Here is a 24738-nt window from a genome sequence, read left to right as displayed (position 1 = left end):
CTGGCAAATACAGATTCATCCATCCCTTCCGGTGCATCTAAATACGTAGACATATATTAGCGTTCTGCTAATGATGATTACTCCCTTAGCTGCTACACCTTCTAAGTTCCATTGCTAAAGTTAATTTCATAATACCTGGGTGTGAGGATTTGGGTGCACTATATGATAGGGCTGGAGGGCCATTATTGTGCATTACACCCTCAAATATCGTCGTGGGTCCAGTCAAGCTCATTTAATTAACCTCAAGCTCAATCCTGGGTAGCTGTGGCTCCTAGCAGTAAGGCTTAGCAAAGGAAATATATGTAAAGCATTAAACATCACAACGCAACAAAATAAGAAAATCACAACACACGAAAGAAAAAAGGACACTAATTTATAAAAATATATTATATTTTCATGAATTTTTGGGGACCTTGATGAGCAAAATCCACCAGAGATTCCAGAAATTCAGATTTTAGACAATATTAAAACATTTAAATGCAACCGCAAACAATCATTGGTCAACAAAAACTTTGCAGACTTTTGAAAAGCTTGAAAAAGTTATTTCGACTACTCTGGCCTGGGGTTGGGTTACCAAATCCAGTAGGACAGATGTCTGAGGGGGTTTATAGCGCAAGATCCAAACAAACAAGACGACCACTATGGTCATTAATGGAGTGGTCCCGATTGTGATGGATGCAGGTGAAAAGATGCTCAAAAGGATGCTTCGGAAGTGATGCAGTCGACTGGGGGTTTCTTTCTGGTGGTTCCTCAGTCCACGGGTGATGGGGAGCAAACTTGGTGACAGCGATCGGGGTCCCACAAAGTCCTCTACATTGCAGTAGCAGGCCAGCCGATGCTGGGCTACTGGCTAGTCTGTACCGCGTTGGACCCAAATCATTAGGTGGGGGATAGTGTCCCTTCGGTGCAACCAATCAAGTCTTGGAAGGCACTCCCGGGACAGGCAGACTGGTGCAACTTTTAACTATCTCAGATTTGTCAGCCTTGAGGCCCAGTAACTGGTAGCAGCAAAACTTCACCGATGGCTACCAACTTGTCGGTTTGGGAAGCTGCCACTTTTGTGTCCTTAGAGCTGATTCCAGGGGATCAGCCGACTGATCCTTGGAGTTACTCTGTAGGGAATCAAATTTTACCCACGCCAGGAGCCACAGTCCGAACTTTGCTAGCCCAAAGTGCAGCAGGTGCGGTCCTTCTGGCAGAGCAGACTCCTATTGTGCAAATCCAGGGACAGCTGGGTAGTCTTTCGGTCCTCTCTCCGTTTCCAGTGAACTGAGGGTCAGAGTGCCAGGTGTGCCTTATTTATTCCTGGAAAGTGCACTAGCCAAAGGGCTTCTGCGTCCCCTTCTACCTTTTGTACACTCTGCCTTACCTGCCCTGGGTACCACATACCCAAGACTTACACTGCACACTTATAAGTAAGTCAGTCTTTGCTAATTGGGAGGGTTCAATTCGACATGTAATTTATATAAGGTCGGAGCACTGGCACTGAGGTCTGGTTAGCAGGCCTCAGTGCACTCTCAGAGTCGAAACACCAGCAACATCAGTCCAAAAAGTCAGGGGTGAATATGCAAAAAGGGGCATTTCCTTACACTGGGGCAGGCATGCAGGATGTAAGGGGAAAAGATGCAGGCATTGTTTAATGCCACAGAATACGTTTATTTTACCATATCTGTGTGGTACAGATAAAAGGCATGTAATATCAAAAGACTTGGGGCAGAGAGGGACATCTGGCCGAGAGGCCAAAATAAGGAAAGAGATCTCGGTCTATGTTATGGTATGTTAAAATACTTGTATAGCGCAACGTTCACCGGGTAGGTTTCTTGGCGCTTATGGAAGTACAAGAGCAAGATTGGGTCAAAAGTAGTGAAGAGACCGCTGCTTGCGAGGGACCAAGAGGAAGGAGTTTATTGTAAAATGATAAACTGAAAACCTCTATAAATAAACAAACTAACACAGCAGATACCCATATAAGCATGGTCCTGGCTAGTCTTCCTTTACTTGTATTCATAGCAAATGATGCAAGGCTAATGCAGTCCTTTTTATGTGCGAAGAAGTCTTCTGGGTTCTTTGACAAGGCAGATTTCACACCCTCCATTCAATTCGGCCTTATTCAAATCTCCCACCCTGTTTCTGGATAATAGCTTCATTTCCACATGACTGGTAGGATTTCTGTTTTTGTCAGATTTGAAGGAGGAAGGAAGCTTTGAGATTGTAACTACGGTACAATAATTAGCGCTGTCATCTTCCAGCCCGTGGAGAAAAGACAGCCATTGTCACCGCCCAGGCCTGATCACGGCATTTTACACAAGAACTTTAAGCTCCCTCTGTGAAGAGGCAACTGTCTTCGCTCTCAAACAGGGGACACAAAGAACATTCTGACATGATTTCATAAGAAAACAAAGAGTTATGCCTCGTTTGATGAGGAAGAGGATATGATATCAGTTAATGAGAATGAGTCAGGACGTCAAACACTTTTTGTGTTAGTGTGACATGACCAAAGGTGCACACTGAATCTTTGCTCTCTCCTATAATTATGAAATGCACATACAAAGCATTGGAAAGTGTTACAAAGTTCTGTGTAAAATAAATGTACACAAACCTAGTCTACACAGAACTCATTTACAAAGTCAGAGACTATCGTGAAACTCTGACATGGATCGGGGCCCCCTGGCTTTACTTTGGTTTCCCTGCTGTAAACTATGCCAAATGTAGCTGAATGCACAAGGAGTTCAACAACAGGGGTGGTGAGGGCTGGGAAGGAGCCTGGGGGTCTGGGGAATCAAGTTACTGCTGCTCCAGGTGGGACAATGAGAGACCACCACAGGGGTACACCCCATGTGCAGAGGACGAAAAACCAGTAATAAATACTCACTGCCCAGCAGGAAATAGGACCCAGTAAGAACCAGCAGCAGGAAGTTTCGAGCCAAGGAGCTGACCAGACCACAGATTGCACCAAACACCTGGAGGATAAGACTGAGTGGAAGCAAAACCACAAAGGCCCTATGCATACCTAGAAGGAGAGGAAAACAAACTTTAGAAAATGACAGAAGCTGCCATAAAACACCCTGTAATCCCTTACACCTACATGTCAGTAATATAGCATATATGGTAAATAGAATCTGAGGAAGAAACATTGAGCCAGATGTACATAGACATCCGCAATATTCTAAAAGCAAATTTATGCAATTCGCTATAAGAAAAAGGCAAACAGCTATGTGCAAAAGCGTGTTTTACACTGTTTGTGAGTCCCAATGGGTCTCAAGGGACCGGCCTCCTAAATATTCATGAGGCAGGTCACAATTTGCGACCCATTGGGAAGGGCTAGCACTCACAGGGAAGGTGGCCTGCTGGGGTCAGCAAACCACCATCCCTGTGACTATTTTTTAAATAAAGCATTTTTTTATTTTGAAATGCAGCCCGTTTTCCTTAAAGGAAAACGGGATGCATTTAAAAAAGAAAAATGAAAAGTTTCCTTTTAATTTTTTTTTAAGAGCAGACCGAGGTCCATGGGACCACTGCCTGCTCTTAAAATATTTTTGTGCCCACACTCACAAAGAGTAAGGGGGTCCCTTGGGGACCCCTTCCCATTTGCGAATGGGTTACCACCTCCTTCATGGTAAAGTATGAGCATTTTGCGACTACATTCTGGTGGCAAAACATTCATACATGCCCCTGCGACTTGTTATTAGGAAGGGACGCCCTTGGTGCGCACGCCCCTTCCTAATAGCGGCTCACAAACCCAATTTGCGATTCGGTAGTAGCTTACCGAATCGCAAATAGGGCTTTGTACATTTAAAAATGCTTTTTCAGGTTGTAAACCGTTTGAGAGCGATCTCCAAAACGGGTACTCCGCCCCATTTCCTCAATGAGCAAAGTGTGTTCTGCAATTAACAAAATGGATATAGATGCTTGTACAACTAGGGGACATACGTGTGGAAATTTCAAAGGCTGGACTCTCCTCTACACCCACAGCAAGCAGATAGGTGGGCACTAATAATGATTATCAGTAGCAAACTTCAGAAACGATAACTGGCACGCCAATGAATTACAGGAGGAACTAAAAAACAAATAGTGCCAGTAGGCATCGACATACAACATGCATTACCAATGAAAGACACGCGCATCAACGAGTGCACTGACAATCATTAGAGATCAACTAAAGAAAAGGGGAGCAGACAATGACTGAATGCACTGATGAACAGCAAGATGAAGCGAGGGATGAATGGCAGAGGGCAAGACAACATGTATCAATCTTACTTCTCAAGTAGAGTCAAACACGCAATAAAATAAGCCAGGATGAACATCAGGGAAATAATGGGAACCAAAAATTCATAGGTGGGTTACAACGGCGAAAGACAAACAGCAGTGGTCATTGGTGCAACCCACTCAAACAACAGAATGACAATTCAATCGACTTAACACACGTTGAAATGTATAGCCAGATAAGATGACCAAACCCTTGCAGTTAGGAAGCAATTAACCCACATCATTCGCATCCCCTCTTCCACCTTCTTCATCACAGTCTTTACTCCAGAAGGATGAGTCTTCTCCTACACATAGGCAAATTCCTTCTTCCCTCTTAAACAAAACAAAGGTCTTCATTAAGAAGCTTCAAGGAGCGAGTTTCCATTGCGTCTTTTTCCACTGTTTGCCTTGAAGAGACAACACTCCCTACCTCCCTGTTTTGTCTGCCATTCTCCATGCAAAGACAGGTCACATGGTTCCTTAAACACCGTCAGGTCGGGGGGGTAAGTGCTTCTGTTTCATTATCCAACTGTTCTTTCCCACAAAGCTCCCACATGTACGACCAGGCTGCATGACGGCACCTCAGGATATCTCAGGCACCCCATTCCTAGAAGTATTATATCATTCACATAGCCTTTACTGCCGGATATATGGGGCGCCGCAGTGCTTACCCACTTGGGTAGCATGTTACACTGTCTTTGTTTTCAGTCTACATGATAAGCATTTTCGTGTCATGCATGAGGGAACCGAGAGACGCTCTTGTATGGTGGTGCTGCACTTAGATGGATGAGGGGTGTAACAGACATACGAATAGTTTATAATTATTAGTGCATCGGCTTCTGTGATTAGCTCTGCAGTTAGTATTATTATATTAATCATTTCAGTATACCCTAGGTCAAAATGTACATGCTGAATGCGCGAGGGGGTCCCTCATTCTGAGATCCTATGGATCTGGGGGAGAAGATGCAGCATACAAAGTCAGGCGAGAGACTGAGATGTGCAATGATGAACTGGGGAACAGTTTATGATTGTTAAAGCAAGTTCTCGAATATAAGGTGTCAAGCAATGGTCAGAATATATCGCTAGTCAGGACCTGTTGGTGTGGACTAGGCTAGAGTCATCTAGAGTCGTCCAGTGGCAAGCAATGTCTAGTAGATTTCTTTAAAAGTTACATGCCTTTCTGATTGGTATCAAGTGGTTAGTTACAGAGTTGCTGCTCAATAGTTGGAAAGAGAACAAAGAACCTTACTTAGAGTTTGGCAGATGGGATATTCCATCACAAATTTGGAGGATGTCCTGCCCACCATATTACAAGTGCAATATACCATATGGCACTTGTAATACAGTGGGAAGGATAGCCAACACAGTGTGCCCTGTCTGCTAAACTATAAATTAGGCCCATAGTGATTCTGGTCCAGGTGTGTTACACGGTCCTTTCAGCACGTTGTCAGCAGCAGGCCAATGGTATGGATAACTGTTGGCTGTGCATTTGCTGGCAGTAGCTTTTAGTTCCAGGTTGTTTGGCAGAGCCAGTAGTCTATGCTTTACCTTGGGAGGAACCAGTTTTTACCTCTCATCGGAACCTCAAGTGAGCCTGTATAGTTTGAATTTTGCTTGACAAAGAGGTAAAGAGTATTGTGGCTTAGACAAAAGATATGCAGCTGTAGAGAAGTAATTCTCCTGCACACTTAGCCAGACTGAAGTATCTGAAAGTTCTGCATGGTTCCCACAATAAGCAGATTTTGTAAGTGGATGGCTCTGGGTCGGCAGGATTTTGCTCTTCTCCTTCACCCGCCTGCATACAGTCTACGAATAAAGAGGTTGGAGTTTAGTATGGGTGGCATCTGGTGAAACATGCTGGGGAGAGGTATTGGTTTGCTCACCTTGGAGCCTGTCCAATTCCATGCATGTCATTGCACACAGATCTGGTGACTGGACTCAACTATCTTTAAATCTCAGGCATAGTCTATGGAAAGATGGACCCACTCTGCAGCAAGCTTTATTTTTCGTACGCTTCGGTGCTCAGTACTACTGTGGTTCTAGGAAAGTACAGAACCATAGCCTGCCCACCACTGTGACATCTGGAAGCTTCTTTGAGTAAGCAAAAGATAGTTTACAGGAAAAGATAATGAGCTGCTTGCTGTTGGAATTCACGGGCCCGTGAGGACCCTATGTAGTGAAAGATCTACAGATCTTCGGTGGGCTGAATGGATCCTCATATGAGTTAATCATATAGCCATCAATGTCTGAGTACAGGTTCTCAAGTTCTAGTGGTAAAGGAGTTTGACTGTGGGAGCGCCGATTTTCTACCAATAATAAGAGCACTACGATCTGAGCTAGTGCTAACATTAGCCCGTGTTTACACTGTCCTCCTTCTTGCCTCAACAACAAATGTATCGCGTTAACTGTTGTTGATTCTGTTTTTAAATACAACTTTTCTAGTTTTCCCTTGAGTAAGCAGAAAATGTTCTCAGCAATTTCCACGTTGTACTGAATCAAAGACGGTTCCTACTGTCCCAAGCTATGTTAACCATGTATCAGCTTAAACATGCAGCTCAGAAGAATGGTTAAATCTCAATGTACTACAATGTTGAGAGAATCTTTGAATGTATGTTGTAGTTAAATGTTTCTTCTAGTATGTTTCCTATGGGTTCAGACCCTGAGAATCAGGAAGTCTCACAGAATGTATGAACATCTGTCTAAAGTCCTATATAAGAGTGTGGATTTTGCAAGAAAGAGAGACCCCATATGAACCATATTATAGGGCGAATCTAAACCGGATTTCATTTAGAACTGTACCGAGTTCTTGGTACTTGTATTACTTACATGCTTTGCTGCCAAATTTGCTCATGGCACCTTTTCTGTATTTTGCCAATTAATACTTCTATAAAGCATTGAATAGAGAACCTTTGTCTGTCATCCTTATGATAATGTTTCAGCATCATTGTATGGGTCCTTCTAACTAAACAGACGCTTCCAATCAGGGAGCACACAAGTCAGTATCGGGACTACACCTCTCCCAGTCCTAGATGTTGGTGTGCCCTAGGACTTAGAATTTGATATAGATTTCAGTGCCAACACTGTGATCATTGTTATTATTAAAATTATTTTAAGGTTGTATAACGCGCATAGCTATCCAACAAGAGTTTCCCAGCAATTAGACAAAGGTAGGATTTATCCGGATATAGAAAACAGATCAAAACAACAAGGTTTAAAGAAATGTATGGAAAATGATCAACAATTGACAGCTTCTCAGTGAGTCTGTCAATGTGTTCCAAAGAATGTGACCCAAGTATGAGAAGGAACGACCACGCATATGGGCCTTTTTGCCCCTCGGGACCTTACAGGGGTAGCAGTTACTCGACCACAGGGATTGATTTGGGTGGTATATGAGTCCACTCGCTGTTGCAAGTAGAGTGGACCAGCATTAGATCTAGCTTTACAGATGTAGCATAGGGCTTGTAAACTGTATGTGTTTGTCCACTGTAAGCCAATGGAAATAGCGGAGAAGACTGGCCCCTGAGAAGCGATTGGGAAGATGAAACAGAAGCCTGGCAGTGAAGTTCTGAATAACTTGTAGGCATTTGATGGAAGCCTTGCCTGCCCCAGATAGAGAATGCTCCCATAATCCAGCCTCGATAAAGTCAAGGCCTGGGTAATTGTCCTCTCTGATCCGGAAGGGTGTGACCTCATGTCCTCTGCTACATCCCTGAGGCCCCAGGATGTGTAACCAAGTCACTGTCTCGGAGGCGCTCAGCTGTTTTTCACAAGTAAACTCTCAGGGGGTGACAGACTAGGGGAGCAGTTCTCCAAGGTACGGGAGGCTCAGATAGACAGTAACCTGAAATTTATTTTTTAAACAGAAACAATGCAGTAAAGTCCTTATGTCTATGCCTAATGGGATCATTTTTGCAAACTGCGCTATATACATCAGTCCGATCAGGCCCAAACAGATTTGTACTTTCTGAAAATCTGATCAGATAAACAGAAATCTATTTTTGTCTGTAGCAGTAATGGGCTAATTTGTTTTGCCTTTAAATAGGATTTATTCAGACTGCGGAAAAAAGTAACAAGTGTTATCAAAAGTTTAAATACCAAAATTAGAAATAAGAATTCTTCAATTTTTAGTGTGCGGAATTTCATCATATATACACCATCTAATTATGCCTTACTTTTTGGCTTAGAATCTTTGGCACCTTCTGATGAGTGTTGTTACCTCATTACTGGGCACATTCAATGTATGGTAACTGGGGATAATCTAAGCAAAGTGCTTCCAAACAGAGTAGCAGGCAGAGTTTGCCCTTGACAATGGTCAGTAGCCCTCGAGATACCATACAGTGGAAAAGCACAAGAAGCAGCTGCTCGGGTCACGTGTCATCCTGCAGCAGAAGCCTAGTGCCCCTGATGTAGAGGTGACATTTCATGAAACGTCTAGCATGGGCCTTCCATGGGAAATTCAGTCGATATGGCCTCTCATACCCCAGAGGGATCATTGATGTCAACCAGTAGCCAGGCTGGGAAGATGGTATTTCTCATCCACCTCGCTTTGAGTGTGGGGAAGGATAGTACTGGTTTCATCGAAGGTTTTTCCAAGAGTCTTCCCTCAGGCAGTTGCCTCTTTTCTACATGGCAGAAGAAAACCAAAGCAAAGGTGGGGAACTCACCTGTCTAATGTTCCTTACAGGTCCTTCTACATTTCTTTCACAGATTTGATCCTATCGGTTATCCTCTGGCTTCTTCAGATTTGGCCTATGAGGCTTGCGTCCACCCGTACGGCACCCTCACAGAGGCTATACCGAATGTATAGCGATCTGGGCTGTTCACATATGTCATGGCCCCCAAGGTGATCACCCTTCTCTCCTTGACTATCGATGTCTGTCACCAAGATATTCTCAGCAAGCAAGAGGCCGCCTCCGCCAAACAATTTCTTCAAGGTTGTTGAGAGGAGAAGATCTTTATTTTGTTACTAGTGAGAAAGGGCTTTATCTCTAGGGTAAGGGCTTCCCCTCATATGGTTAGGACTGTAATGGTGAATACCTGGGCTCAGAATATTAAAGATCACCATTCTCTCTTCTTCTTGTGTTCCACATGTGATGAGTTAGCAAGAATTTCAGAACGCCAAACAGAGAAATGCTTTTTACATCATAACCACAGTTGCCGTCCATTCAGCAGCATGGATTAGCCATTATCTTCTGTCAGACAGCGATGTGAAGCCCTGCGGTGTGACAGACAATGAAACACACACACACACACACAGATACGGAGAAGATAAGTTAAAAAAATAATGCACTCTAGACAGAAAGGACACAAGACATTCTCAGGACTTACATATTAAATGCTGTTGAGACTCAGGAACTTCAGTGCTCTCCTCTCCAAAGGGGTCGATAAGAGGGATGCAAGCATTCCTCCCTGCAGAGAAGGAACAGAAGGCTGTGGTTAGGGCATTCTTTCCTACAGAGAAGGAAGAGACAGGCTGTGCTTAGCCCACCTACTTTTACAGGTATGGTTAGGGCGTCCAATACTACTCACAATCAAGCATCTTATTTACCCCAGTAATATTGGGGGTTACATCGGGAAGATCCCCTTAGACCCAAAAGGAAATGTACCCTTTTCAAAGAAAAGGAGAACCGGTAGGTGTCTCTCATTCTTCCTATAGCAAGTTATGCTCTATCAGACTGGGAGTGTTAATAGTCAGACACACTTCTCAGAGAGTCTCCTATCTGCAGGTATTGATAAAGTGAAGACCCACCATTATATCCCAAATCAATACACACAAATGATTAGTATTTCACAGTTATAGTTATTTATTATGCAGTACTTGTTTACATTAGACTGGTATCAGAATTATCATGATTATTATAAAGAACTCAGAAGATAATATGCAACGTATGGCAAAGGTTAAAAAGGTCCCAATCATACTTAATTACGTCACTAACCTGTTGGCCTATTACCTACACAGTGTATCTATAATAGATTTAGCCATCCAACCTAAATTGCTGTATTAGTTTACTAAGCCTTATTATGACAAGCGATACATAGTTCCCCATCACACTTTAAGCTTTACTCGGTCAGCAGTTGTAATTCAGCCCTTCAGCATCTCCCCATAGCAACTGGTTGATCTGAGTAGCTCAGGCCCTTTAATAGTATGTAATATACACTTATTGTTAATAGTGTCTCATGGAGCAAGAAGAGGTCACACGTGCTACATGAATGTGCAAACATCGTCCTCTGCAGAGGCATAATAAACTACATAAGCTAGTGCTGCTGTTCCTCTTATCTTTCACAATGGATTTTTGCAAGGTCATCTTTCCTTGCAGTTGCGGCTACCGCTCCATCACATAGGTGGTAAAACGACTCCTTCTCTGTCAGATTAGTTTGAACCGAGTTAATAAGCTGGAAACATGGTGATCGAGCATGATTTTGTTAGCATTACCATTCAAACAATCTACTTTTCTAGGCCCTACGTCTACACACACAGTCACTAATGTTAATTAGAACATTGGAATATGAGGCACTCCATTGACTACAATGGAGTGCTCGCTCCGGGCTTCTACAGGCCGGTAAAAGCCTGCAGAGCAACATTCCAATGTTGTTGAAGATGTAGTTTTATTTGTTAGAACATTCTGCCCTCTAGTGGCAGAATGTTCTAATAGCCTTATAGCCCTTTGTAGCTGGGCTATACCATCCATAAAAGTCCTGCTCCCTTGTTAAATGCCATTGCTTTTGTCTCGGGCCTTTTTTTTTTTTTTTTTTTTAAACCTTTATTAAGCAATCAGAGCAATACACGCGCGGGCCTACAACCACAGGGGCCGGCCGCAAAAGCAGGAGATCAAAACATAGCAGTTTAGGTGTGCACGATACAAGGAAGAGGCACAACATAATCAGAAGACGTGATCGCAACACAAGAAAGCGCTAGGATAAAAGAGGTTACATTTTTATAATTTTTATAATAGTGAGAGGGGGCAGCGGCTATATCAACAAAGGCGTCACACAACTCAGTCAGACCAAAGAGACGGGAGAGGTATGCCCCTCCGTACAAGCAGAAAGCAATCAGGAGTGACGGGGCCAAATACACCCAATGCCCGCCAAAGGCAGGCCAGGAGTAGGGGTCAAACAATAACATGCAGTTAACGAGACGTCGTGTAATGAGCCCACCCACTGTAGACCATAAAGAAAAGCATGTGCGGACGCCGGATAGATGAAGGACGGAAAAAGAAAGAAGAGACACAGCCAACCCCCTAGAGAAAAAGGAGAAAAAAGGGACCATAGAACAAAACAAACTAAAATAACAAACCCCCCCATCACCCACCACCCTACATCACCGTAATGGCTATGGCCTACCCCACTAACAGCGTGCCTGTCGCCCCAGAGTCACCCGAAAAAAGGAATAAAGAAAGGCAGGAAACGAAAAAGAAAAAGAATAAGAATGAGGAGAGGAGCTAACACCCGGACCCTCCATCCCCGCAGCCAAAAGCATAAAGACCGAGGCCAGAGAAAACACAAAGAGCCATTGCACAGGATGAAAACAGCAGCCGTCTTACAAAATGGGTCCCAAAGTTGCCATCCACTAGGAAGAAGTCCCGCCAGGATCCAAGCGAGATCACCCCTGGCCACTCCTGTGAATAGTAGAACTGCTAAACGGCCTTGTAGTCAAGAGACAGTCCGACAGAAAAAGTCCACACCAGCCAGGCAAGTCAGGTGGCACCTCCGCACAACATTGTCCCGGCAACCAAGAAGCAGCCAACGATACATGGCGGCCATCTGAGTGCAACCATACGCCGAACATCAAGGAGGCCAGGTCCAAAAGCAGGTCTGCCAAGCCTGGAGAGGAAGGCACAGGATATGGAAGGCAGTGCAGCACAGGCGCCCGGTCCATTTGCACCCTCGAAATCGCAGAATCATCCGGGGATCCCGGCACAACAACCGGAGGAGATGCGATGGTAGCAACTCGGAGGGAAGCCACCATACCACAAAATGGCGGACCGACAACGGCAGCAATCCGCACCTCCAAGTCTCGGGAGTTCAGAAGCAGAGCAGTCCGCAGGTGGACCAGTGCAGCCAGTACATGACTACGTGTAAACACCGACTCATGCAGCCGAGGGCCGGAAGTTTCAAATGCAGCAACGTCTCCGTCTCCAGGAGGGATGCAATTCAGGTGGTCGTCCGCCATCTTAACAACATCGTTCTCTGCCACTATCCCCTCCATCTCCGAGTCACGTCCGACCGCCAGAGACAGCGGGTCCCACAGTCGATCAGCGGCGGTCGGCACCCGGCACGGAAAGGAGAGTCACCAGAAGGCCGGACGTGCTCCCTGCAGCTCTCTGGGAGCCAAGCGCCGGCTCCCAGACGGGACCATCAACATGAAGGGGCGTCACACCCAAGGGGAACCGGGCAACACGGCCCCTCTCCGGCTCACCAGCGCTTGGGTATACGGGACGACCCACTATTGGGAGCGGGTCCGTTCCATCTCTCCCGGCTCGCAGCTCCCAGGCTCACATCGACCGGCTTCTCTTCCGAAACAGGGCTGCCAACACTCCGAACACCGCCGGGCGGGCACTGCACTCGAGGCCCCGGCGCCGGGGCCGGGAAGGCCAGCAAGCAGACCGGGGCAGATATCAGGAGTCCCGGCACGACGGAGCCCCAAAATCAGACGGTAAGTGAGCGTTTTTCTCCCACAACAGAAATCACGAAGCCTCGGTCAGGATTATTGACAGGATAGGCAAGCGGAGAGGAAGGGACCTCAGAGCGATGCGTTCATGCGACTGTTCCGATCGCCATCTTGGCTCCTCCCCCCTTGGCTCGGGCCTTTAATGCTGGAGCGGGCCTTTAATGGCAGGTATAGCCCACAACTGCGGGCTATAAGGCTATAATGTGGTCATGTTTATTAGGCTTTTCAGGCAAGTAACAGACTATTATCATACGAAGGGTCACAGAAGAGAAAGTGTGCGGTTAGGGGATCTACTTCTAAAGAGAAAGGAGTGTCAGCTGCGATTAGGTCTTCTCTATCTACTAGGAAGGAAGAGACAGGATGTGGTTAGGGCATCTACTCCCACAGAGAAGGAAGAGACAGGCTGTGATTAGGGCATCAATTTCTACAGAAAGGGACAACAGAGCAATGGTTAGGGCATTTATTCCTACAGAGAAGGAAGATAAATTATTTAAAGGAGGACATTCTTTAGGTTGGGAATTCATTGGGAAGGAAATGGACATGCTGGGATTATGGCATTCTTCCCTGCAAGAAGAGGCAATCTGTAGTTAGGATATCTTTTCCAATTAAGAAGCAAAAGACAGGCTGTGAGTATAGCTTTTCTCAGTGAAGGAAAAGCCATACAGATGTTATGCCAGTCAGATTTTTAATACTTCACTGTCCCATATATGGTCATGCAACCAGGATAGTAGTTACCCTGCTTGTAATGGGGTGTCCATAAGAAAGGACCACAGGGGAGACACTACGTCATAACACAGTCATTCAAGCTATCATTCCATTCCAAGAATGGGAAAAGGACCACACAAGTTAACCAGATTAGTGACTGGAGGTTATATGACATCAGCTTCAGAGACCCACAAAACCTATGTGTCCTAGAGAAACACACACAGCAGTCAGCCTCAAGAATTTAGTGACCATGTGAGGCTACAAGACTAAGAAACCTCATGAGACCCATGAGGACTCGGAGACCTCGTCAGCCTCAAGGTGGATTCAGAGGCCAAGTCAGTCCCAGAAAAAGCCAGAGACTCTTATCCTCAAGTTCTCAGAGATCCCTTCGGCTTCCTAAAAAAGAAGAGACCCCATCAGCTCTCAGAATTAGAGAGACTCTGTCAGGTTCAATGACTCAGAGATCCTGTCAGCCCCAGACAGACTTAGAGACCACATCAGCAACAAGGATTTAGCAGCCTAGTTAGTCTCAGAATGTCTCCGAGACCACGACAGCCTCAAAGATGCGGAGACAACATCAGTCTCAAGAACTCAGAGACCCCATTAGAATCCGTAAGACTTAGACACAGTTAGGCTCAGAAAGTCAGAGTGACCCAGTCACCCTCTGAAGAACTCAGATGCCATCATGCAAACAAGCATTGGCAATCCCAATAGGTCTGGCTTTAAAGGAATGTTCTATGGCAATGTGAAGCATTCCCAGTAAGTTAGCAGTACCAGTAAATAGTAAGGGAATGGATTAGTATTTGTGTGGAAAAGCAAAGAACCAAAGAATAATATTGGTATAGATTAAAAGGTCAGGTGACAGTTGCACTCTCAAGCCATACCTAAACATCCATGTAGGTTAATAATTGATCTCTTCGCTTATGTGCTGATGATAAAGAAAAACACGAAATCATCATGTTATCTAAGACACTTTAGCAGCATTACAATGTCGTGTGTGCCCCTGATAGATCAAGCAAAGGAAGTTTGATAAATAAACAAAATGACCACAGCTGTGTGGGGGATGCACTTTTTTGTGCAAGCACACCACTTCTGTCCAATCAAAACATGTACTCCTGGCTGCCAACATGTGGGCGGAGCCAAAGTCCCACTCCGTCTGAACCTTGGTTCTCAGACAAGCTAAGGACTCAAAAACAGCTGTGTAGAAGGACAGAAAAACAATGGAGACTAAATTATAATATGGAATTGAAAATAAAATATGCCCAGTCTTTGGTCATTTATAAAAAAGCTAATCAGGGAGGAAAAAAGCAGATACTATGCAGCCAAAATTTCAGCAGCAAACAACTCAAGCAAAGAGCTCTTCAAAACAGTTAAAAAACTGGCCAAACTCCCTGACAAAGCCACTACAGGCGACAACCCAGAGTTCTGTAATACTCTGGGCCAAGCCTTTGCCGACAAGGTGCAGGCAGTCTATGACACCTTTTTAAATACCCTTAATGAGCTGCCTCCTGGAAAGACTGTTTCCATCCTAAATCCTCCTAGCTTCTCCTTCTTACAACCCAGCAGGGATCAAATTACACAAACTATTAAAGAAACAAAATCCGGGGCCCCTTCAGATCCATGTCCCCCTAAAATATTCCATCTTTGTCCGGAGATGTTCAGCGCTCAATTAAATGAGCTGTTCTCTGGAATTATACTTTATGGGAAGTTCCCAGAGGCTTGGAAAACAGCTTCCGTGCTACCCTTGCTGAAAAAACCCCACCTGAACCCCGATGATCTCAATAGTTATCGGCCTATCTCCAGAATTCCTTTTTTTTCTCTACGGTTCTGGAGAAAATACTTAATATCCAGCTTTCTACCTTCATCACCACAAACAATCTGCTAGACCACTCTCAAAATGGGTTCAGAGAAGCCACGGGACTGAATCTGCCTTAATCACTGTAAGTGAAGAGCTCAGGAAATCCTTGGACGGAGGTGGGAAGGCCACCTTGATATTATTAGACCTACCGGCGGCCTTTGACACCATCAACCACAATCTACTAATCATGAGACTGTCTGAGGTGGGTGTCCACAAATCCGCTACGACTCTACTGTCATCTTATCTCTCTGAAAGATCTTTCAGAGTATAAGTAGACGGAACAAGCTCACAAACTTTCAATCTACATTGTGGAGTACCCCAGGGCTCGTCCTTAACTCCTTCGACGCTCATGACGAGCTGAGCTCGTCATGAGCCACGGCGCTCTGGTGCTCTTGACCTGCTCAGCTCGTCATGGCCCGTGGAACGCTCAGGTGCGGGGAGAATTCCCCTGCTGTGCTGAGCGTTCCACGGGAGTCAAGCTCGTCATGAACACCGGAGCGCCGTAGCTCATGAAGCTCGTCATGAGCATGGGGGCGCTGTGCGCGCCCCCCTTCCATCCAGCACAGCAGGGGAATAACCCCCGCAGCAAAGGGGTTAAGCCCTACGCGCTTCAATGTTTATGTGGCCCCTTTGGCCGCATTGATCAGATAGTTTGGGTTCTCAGTAATCAGCTATGCAGATGACACACAAGTTGTAGTGTCAATTACCAACAATGAAGACGAGGGGGCAGAATGTTTTAACATCTGTATGTCCCACGTTAACAACAGGATGCAATCTAATTGCTTAAAACTAAATGGTAGCAAAACTGAAGTCCTACTGTTGGGTGCCAATACCTTAGGCTGGTCTCTGAAATGGTGGCCCATCGAGTTGGGCGAATGCCCTTTGCCAGTATACAAGGTCAAAAATCTAGGCGTGATTTTTGACTGTCGGCTAACTTTCGATAGCCAGATTAACTGCCTTACGGCGAGGTTCTGGGCCACATTAAAACTGATCGGAAAGATTCGGTCCTTTATTCCCCCTGATGCCCTGAAACCGTGGTAACTTCCCTTGCCATCTCCAGGCTGGATTATGGTAATGCACTTTACCTAGGGATTCAAACACAGCATCAGAGTAAGCTCCAACACCTGCAGAATGCAGCAGCCAGACTGATCTTGAACTTCCCAGGCACGAATCAGTGTCCCAGTGGCTAGCAGCTCTCCACTGGTTGCCGTTCCGGAAAAGAATCATATTTAAGTCACTCTGTATTACGTTTAAGGCACTCCAAGGAAGGGGACCCTCTTACTTGACTTCTAGGATAAAATACTATGTGCCATCCAGGAATCTCAGATCTGCCCAACTGAAACTGCTTCAAGTACCTAGGTTTAAGCAGCTACGTTGGGGAGGAAGGAGTTTTTTGTTAAGAGCTGCAAAACTCTGGAATCTCCTACCATTCTCAGTCCAAAACAGCCCGAATCTTATTTCATTCAGAAAATCACTAAAAACCTGACTATTCCAAGCAGGCCTTTAACTCGTCCCTGCACCTATTCTGGCTTCACCTTCTTAGTCCTCAGCGCCAAGAAGCCTTCGGGCATTCGTTGCGCTTTATAAATTTAAAAATCAAATCAATCTAGTGAGCTACACATAATTGGCCATAGCTGGGCTGTCAAGCCATCTCATAACAAGCATTTACAATGCAACGGTTTCGCCTTTGGAAAAGTTAGAGCTATTGGCATTGTAAATGACAACATTTTTATTTATGTGTTGGCTTTGAAAACATAAATAAATGGCATTGTCATTTACAAAGCCAATAGCCTAATCTCTCGCAAATGCGACACCTATTGCATTTGCACCCACACACACACACACAAAACCGGGTCACAAGCAGGCAACAGAGGCACACACAAAACCGGGTCGCAAGCAGGCAACAGAGACACACACAAAACCGGGTCGCAAGCAGGCAACAGAGGCACACACAAAACCGCATTGCAAGCAGGCAACAGAGGCACACACAAAACTGCATCGCAAGCAGGCAACAGAGGTACCCACAAAACAGGGTCGCAAGCAGGCAACAGAGGCACAAACAAAACTGGATCACAAGCAGGCAACAGAGGCACACACAAAACCGGACTGCAAGCAGGCAACAGAGGCAAAAACACTAATAAAAACAGTTGTTAAAAAAAGAGCGTAGCTAACAGAGGGCCATATGTATGAAGCAAATTAGCATTCACAAAGGCCGAAATTCCGCGAATTTCGGCCTTTGCGAATGCTAATTTGCTAAATGGAATGTATGAAACATTTTCGCAGCAAAATAAGGAATCGCAAAATTTGCCATTCCTTATTTTGCGATTGCACTTAAGGAATCGCAAATTGTGCGATTCCTTAAATGCAATGTATCAAATAAAAATTAATGCAAAAATGCCCATAAGGATTCGCAAATTACCACCAACTTCTAGTTGGTGGTAAGTTGCGAATTCTTTTGAAAAAGCAATTTATTTAAAATCCAAAGGTGGCATATGACGCTCATACATGCCCTTAGGGCATGTATGTGCGCCATATGCCCACACATATCATTTTCAGGGGTGCAGCAGGGTGTTCTTGTGACACCCCTGCACCCTTGAAAAAATTCCTAAATTGCGATTAACAAATTGCTAATCGCAAATTTCCCCTTCATTCCTATGGGCCTCCTGGCCCATAGAAATGTATGGGAAATTTGCGATTAGCAATTTTCTAATCGCAATTTAGGAATGTTAAGGAATCGCTATAAAGAAGCGATTTCCTACATACATACCATATTGCGATTTCTAAATAGCGATTCCTTAAAAATCGCTACTTAGAAATCGCAAATGGTGAGGATGATACATATGGCCCAGAGTGTGTAGAGATCTGTGTACGGAGCTGTTGCAGAAAGAATCTCCTCCCAGTATGGTGTCTGGCTCATTGTGTGATGCACATTTCTTTAAAGCCAACATGCCTAGGTGAGGTCGGCCAGTCTATAGGTTGAAGGGTTGGTTATATGCGAGCGCATGAATGCCCTTATTTGGCCAAATGGGGAGGCGCTTGTTGTTGGAAGAAACGCTGTACCCGGGCACTGACAGCCAGACACAAGCGGTTGTCGATGGGAGCGACCGGCGGGGGCAGAGAGACACGAGAAGTCAGTGGGGCTGGGGCAGTCAATGCGGTCACTGCACGTGCAGCGGAGCAGGCAGGGCTAGTGGGGCCCGCACTCACAGGGATGGGGCTCTGACCTGGTGGTGACTAATTAGCTCACCTACGGGAGTTACCCCACGGCCTAATGTATAGTCAAAGCTGAAATTCATGCTTTGCTACACAGGCTAGCTTTGAGAGTCTGCATATGTGAACAAAGCACGGATTCATTTCTTAAGCAAACATTTCATGTCTCATGTGAAGGTTTATGGGAATGCGTGAGTTGCCACAAAGAATAATGTATGCATTTATAAACATTTAAGCATCAGCCCATTATGAAATAACCAGTGGCTCCTTGTTTGCCTGACAGTTAAAGATATTCCAGGGAAGCCACAGATTGTCATTAAAGCTAGTAGCGTTTGTCTTTTAAACGTAACACTCATCTCCGGGATGTCCTGTAAAATCAAAGGCAATTAATTGTGCTAGAGACGAGTAGAAATTCGGATGCGGAGCACTAAGACCGTGCCATGCTTTCATTCTGGGAGCCCTTTCCTGGTGTGCTGTATAGAAACTATACTTCTGCATTAGAGCTTTGAAGTGCCTGCCGCGTTTAGCGCACGAGCCCGACTTTAAAAAAAAACTAAACTAAATTTTGAACAGGTTAAAATCTTATTGATTTTACTTTTTTTTTTATAAATCGCTTCTAAGTTTTCCACGTGTTATGGGGCGGGAGGAGAGACAGGCATAAGGAGAAAGGGAGTCTGATGGATGGGAGGAAAGCAAGGGAGAGACGCAGGAAACGAACGAGGGTCAGGGGGTGGGGGGGACTTTAGGAAAACGACCGTCAGGGGGGTGAGGGGGGGACACGAGCACAACGAGCAACAGGCCACAACAGGGGTTTTCATTGGAAACAGAATTAGCCCCTAGTTGTGATCAGGGGTCAAAAGTAGTACTGGAGTCACCGACCTCAGATTACCCCACGGCGACTGCAGGTAAACCCTGTGTGAAAATATGCAAAAGCTGGAGCAGCAATGAGGGTCAGGGGGTGGGGGGACACGAGCACAACGAGGGTCAAGGGGGTGGGGGGGACTCGAGCACAACGACGGTCAGGGGGGTCGGGGGGACACGAGCACAACGAGGGTAAGGGGGGTGGGAGGGACTCGAGCACAACGACGGTCAGGGGGGTGGGGGGGCACATGCACAACGAGCAACAGGCCACAACAGGGGTTTTCATCGGAAACAGAATTAGCCCCTAGTTGTGATCAGGGGTCAAAAGTAGTACTGGAGTCACCGACCTCTGATTACCCCAATGCGACATGCATGGTCCAATAAATCGCTGACAGCCCGTCTGGCGTGGTCAGTGTATGTACCAGAGTACTGGTGTGTGCTTCTTTATTTGCTAGCCGCCCAAAAGTCCACGCCACCACACTCCTCTCACATAGTAAGATATTGTAAAGGTTGTCATGTCCGCTCGCAGTCTCACGCGTCACACTTTACTGATCAGTTTAACAAAAGACAAGTAATCCTGCTGAACGTCGGTGCGGTTTGAAAATAAAAATTGTAAATGTTGCAGCAGCATAAAAGAGGGATTGAATCGGGATGTTATTTCTTAGCCCAGACAAAGTCGCTGCTGGAAATAAAAGTTCTCCGCCCAGTCGCATTTCAAAGAGGCCGGTTTTGAATGTGCTGTCTGATTCGTGCCCCTCCTGGCCAGCCTCTGCTTTATCAGGCCCCGGCCAGCTCTGCACTGCGCCAGGCTATTGTCGGCGCAGACGTTTCGGAGCAGGGCTGCACGTGGCCGGGCACCGGCTGACACTGCTGGGGAGGCTTTGAATTACTTTGTGAGGAGGCTGCTGCCTGCAGTAGAAACGAGGGAATAATAGCCCAGTCTGAGAAAAGAACAGGCAGATGTGCAGCAGTGTGAGCACTGGCCGCGGCGAGGAATAATGAATGGAGAAAGTGCAGAGGGCGACGGGGAGGGAAGAGGACAGCAAGAGGGAAAGACGGCGAGAGATGGAAGTGGGGGCGGAAGAGAGAGTAAGAAAACAAGATCGAGAAGCAGCCATGGGCACCCGTCAGTGACTGCAGCACAAATGGGCAGCTGGCAGCGCATTACTCTGAGAGCCAGCGGGACCCGCAGACAGACAAAGGGAGGGCGCGTTTATACGCGCCGTCAACAGCCGAGGGAAAGGGGGCCAGTGAAGGCACAGAAAGAAAGAATACTTTTAGAAGGGCCGGTGACGGCGAAAAAAACAAGCATTACGGGCAGAGCTCACTCTCCTGCGGGATACAGAGCAGGGGCTGAAATCACTCTCCACTGGGCGCCATCTTCAAAGAAATGCCCAAAACAAACTTTGGCAAAAAAAAAAATAACATCCGCCCACTGCCGCAAAGACGATCGCAAGGGGGCGGGATGAGTAAAAATCGTCGGAACGCCCACGAATCTGCTCCTGGAATGACGGACAGATCTATCTTCCAATGGCTAGCCTCCATTTATGGAGCTAGCCAATGGAAGAGCAGGCGGGACTAAGCCCCCGTACTGTTGTAACATAAGATTTCGCCTGCGCGAACGCTGCTGCGCAGCGGACGCCAGGCGAAACCTAAAAAGGACCCGGAGACCCTATCAGCCTTAGGAGTATCAGTGGTCCAGTCAATCAGAAGGACTCAGACCCGCTAACCTCAAAATTACTCAGTACCTGAAGCTGATGGGATATTAAGGCTGACGGGTAATTTATAAAACCCTGTGTTAACTTGTACAACGTGGTATGTGGCCCCTCGCAGCTGTTGAATGTTAAAGCTACATTTTGAATCCTACTTCCTAAAGTCTTTATCTAAATTTTAGGTTTCTGCAGTGTTAAAGGCCTCAAGAACCTTAAGAATAACAGAACGAAATTATAAATTTATTGAGAAAATACTGTCATGTGCATGGGCTGTTGATCATTTTTGGGTAATTCCTATGGGCCATGCAATTTGCTCTCAGAACTGATAACAAGCCACTTGTGAGTGTTTTGAATCCTGAGGGTGGAAGGTCTTTGACCGCTTGTTTGGCCTGTTTGGCAGCTAAACTTCAGTTCTTCTTTTAGTTTACTGTAAAGTATGTCCTAGGGTGGGCTAACATGCATGTGAATTGCATGTCACAGTTGGCACTAAAACCAGATCTGATCACTGAAGATGAGGAGAATAAGTGTGAAGTAACATATAGTGTGAAGTAGCACATACCGTGCAAGAAGTCAAACGTTAGAGTGCTCGTGAGACGCCTGTATCTTCAATATCTAGAAGACTGTGAAAAGGGATGATGGCTGTTGATGCTGAAGGCGATCACATGCACACTCCGAGAGGAGATGCCAGGTGATTTTCCTGCCTTGCTGTCTTACCAGCAAACAGAAAAGGGACACAACGGCGGAAACACGGGTGTAAGCAAGCCTGCCTCCCACACCAAATGCAAAGTTCAGCACTGCCATAGAACTCCCCTCGATCCAGACTGCTTGAAAACCTGTCCTGCCTTCTGGCAGAGGAGCAACACCTTACCCAGGCTCGGAATGGGCATCTGGGGCGCTTGGAGTCGGCTTCATCTGTCAGCGCCTTGAAGTAATAGAAATGCTTTCTGGAGAGAACAGCTATACCCCAGGTGCCACAGCCGACCTTTTTCATTGTCACCGCTTTATGGATCCCACACCGCTGTCCCACCATGGGACACATGAAAGACTGCCTGCCATCTACACTCCTACAGGGCCTACCATTGGTCCAGCCCTATGGGGGAGGGAGCAAGGTAAGTGGAGGCCATGACTGTCCTCATCAATAACCACACACTGCCCCTGAACAAAGCACCTTGCATGAAGGTAGGTGAGGCGCTGCACACAGAAGTCAAGTGACACTGCTGCCACCTCAACAATACACAGTAGTTCCCCAGGGCCATTCGCAAACAGGGAGAATAGACTCCTGCTCACACTCCAAAAAAACAAGCATTGGCAAAGCCAATAGGCCTGGCCTTGGTTTCCAGCTGTCTGGGAATTATTGGTTTGTTTTGCAAAATGTTGTTGGGGGATATGATGGGCCATCATCAATCCCCCCCAAAAAATCATTTGTAATAGGCAAAAACATTTTCTGTCTAAAAATATACACACACATTACCATAGTACTCCCTAGCACTGAAGAAAAACGACTTTGTGAGTGGATGTGTTAGTTGTGAAAGGGCGGCATGCTGTGACTCGTAATGAAGTTAGCTAATGACTGAAGTGGGTTGAGACATTGCCCCTTGATGCATGCTAGAGTGAGTGAAAGTAAAATGTGAATGACAGAAACCACAGACTAATGGATGAAGTCCGGCTGAATCACCTACAAGTAACTATGTTATTCTCATAATTACAGTAACATCAAAAGATCTTGGCTAACAGACCTAAAAAAAGTCTATCAGTCTGGCATTGGGTTCAAGCCTCTTGCAAGAAAGAAAGAAAGAAAGAAAGAAAGATACCCTGACTCACTTCACATTAAATTATGCAACAATGTCCTGTTACAGCCAGCATTGATTGTCCAGTTGAACCAAAATCTGTCCTGCTGATTGTCTCTTAAGACTGATAGGTTCGCCGTGATATCCCGTTTTATTTGTTTTGTTTTCCTCTGTTGGGCTCTGACATTACTTTTGTTTTTTGGGAGGAATATGCAGTCCTTGAGGAGATAAAGTGCAGCCCCCATCCAAGAGGCTGTCCTACACTCACATGCAATCATCCATTCACAGGCACCACCAGTCAGGTGACTCTGCTAATATAGCAGAGCTGGGTGCAGATGTCCTTACTCCTGTTACTAGCTTTCACCCTGTTTCATTCTCTTCGGCGGTGAGGCCCTACGGAACACGACACAGTCAGGACACTCTTAAAATGTGGACAAGCTCCGAGCACGACATGGCCACTGCGTTAGGACATGCTTCGGCTCACTACATGCGAAATGCACAGGTACCACTGGAACCCTGGTTTTAGACACGCAACATCCCCCCCCCCCCCTCTCCCCACCCCCGTGCAGGAACGAGCGTTCTGCGTCATATTTGTTGTGTGTCTGAATCGCTCCCCCCAACTGTGGATGAAAACCAGCCACCGCGGACACGTAGCCTATTCTGTGAGATGAAGGTTTACATGTTCAGTAATTAAAGTCGGCAAGGAAAGCCTTGAAGCTTTGTGACAGGCGAGTGAGCATGAAACGCGGACATAATTACTCTGGGAGGGAGAGACTGCGCTGAATACGAGCCTGACCCACCCCGAAGTAAGTAGTAGGTTGTGGTACAAAGGGTGCTTTTTTCATTACATGTTTCATTTATTTGGAGTTCTATATATCCTGGACGTCATCTAAGAGACAAACCTGTGCTTCCGAGCCGACGCCTCAATAAAGGCATTGAGAGCAATGAACACGCCATTCTGAGTTCAAGCAGAGCAGTCTCTTCCTTAGCACAAAGCCCACTCAGAACCCCTTAACTCTCTCCGTCCTTATTTTTCACTAGGCACAATCATACATTTCGTATTTTAACCTCCCCAGGCAGGATTCACTCCCCAATAGGCAGCTGGGTATCTGGTAAATACAGGAGCTACATATAAATTGCTGACATTCGTCTTCAAAACAATGTATGGTACCTTCGTCTGCTTAGTGTTCTCACGTGCTCCCCAGCGTACCACAGGTCACAGGACAGGACAGGATGACCCCAAATCTAACTGCCAACATGTACAGCTCATCCAGCGCTCCAACCTGTTGATACTCCTACACAAGAGCATGCTCCCAGATGAAATCCAAGCAATCCCTCCCAGGACATATATTACACGGGAATACACCAGGTTGTAGTTTCAGGAGTTTTTCTTGGACCAGAACCAAGTACCAGAAGTCGGATCAGTAGCTACAAACTTATTTTAACCGTGTGGGTGCGGCGTTCCAAAATATAGGGGGCACACAACACTGCACAAGTGGTCTGTCATTGCACCCCTTACCCTCAGCTGAGCAGCCATTACAATGAGAAATGGAGAATGCAAGTACCATGACAGATACTGCTTTGAGAGGGGACACAGTCACTTGCTACTTGGAGCTTTACAGGCACACAATATCAAAATATCTTCGCTGTGGTGGAAATGGACGTTCAACAGAAATACCAATGGTACTCAAT

General features: G+C 45.9%; 1 protein-coding gene across 1 annotated transcript in view; it reads right to left on the bottom strand.

The window, feature by feature from the left end:
* TMEM235 (transmembrane protein 235) overlaps positions 1-24738 on the bottom strand; it is a 472116-nt gene that overhangs the window by 90716 nt on the left and 356662 nt on the right. Inside the window, exons 2-3 of the mRNA XM_078650761.1 lie at positions 9574-9654; positions 2873-3010 (exon numbers count right to left, since the gene is read on the bottom strand). Of these exons, the coding sequence (XP_078506887.1) occupies positions 2873-3010; positions 9574-9654 (219 nt within the window). The remainder of the gene's footprint in view (positions 1-2872; positions 3011-9573; positions 9655-24738) is intronic.

Source organism: Lissotriton helveticus, chromosome 7 (assembly GCF_964261635.1).
Source record: "Lissotriton helveticus chromosome 7, aLisHel1.1, whole genome shotgun sequence".
Classification (NCBI taxonomy): domain Eukaryota; kingdom Metazoa; phylum Chordata; class Amphibia; order Caudata; family Salamandridae; genus Lissotriton; species Lissotriton helveticus.
Note: the sequence above shows the minus strand (reverse complement) of the source record. Positions and strands in the feature narration are given on the sequence as shown.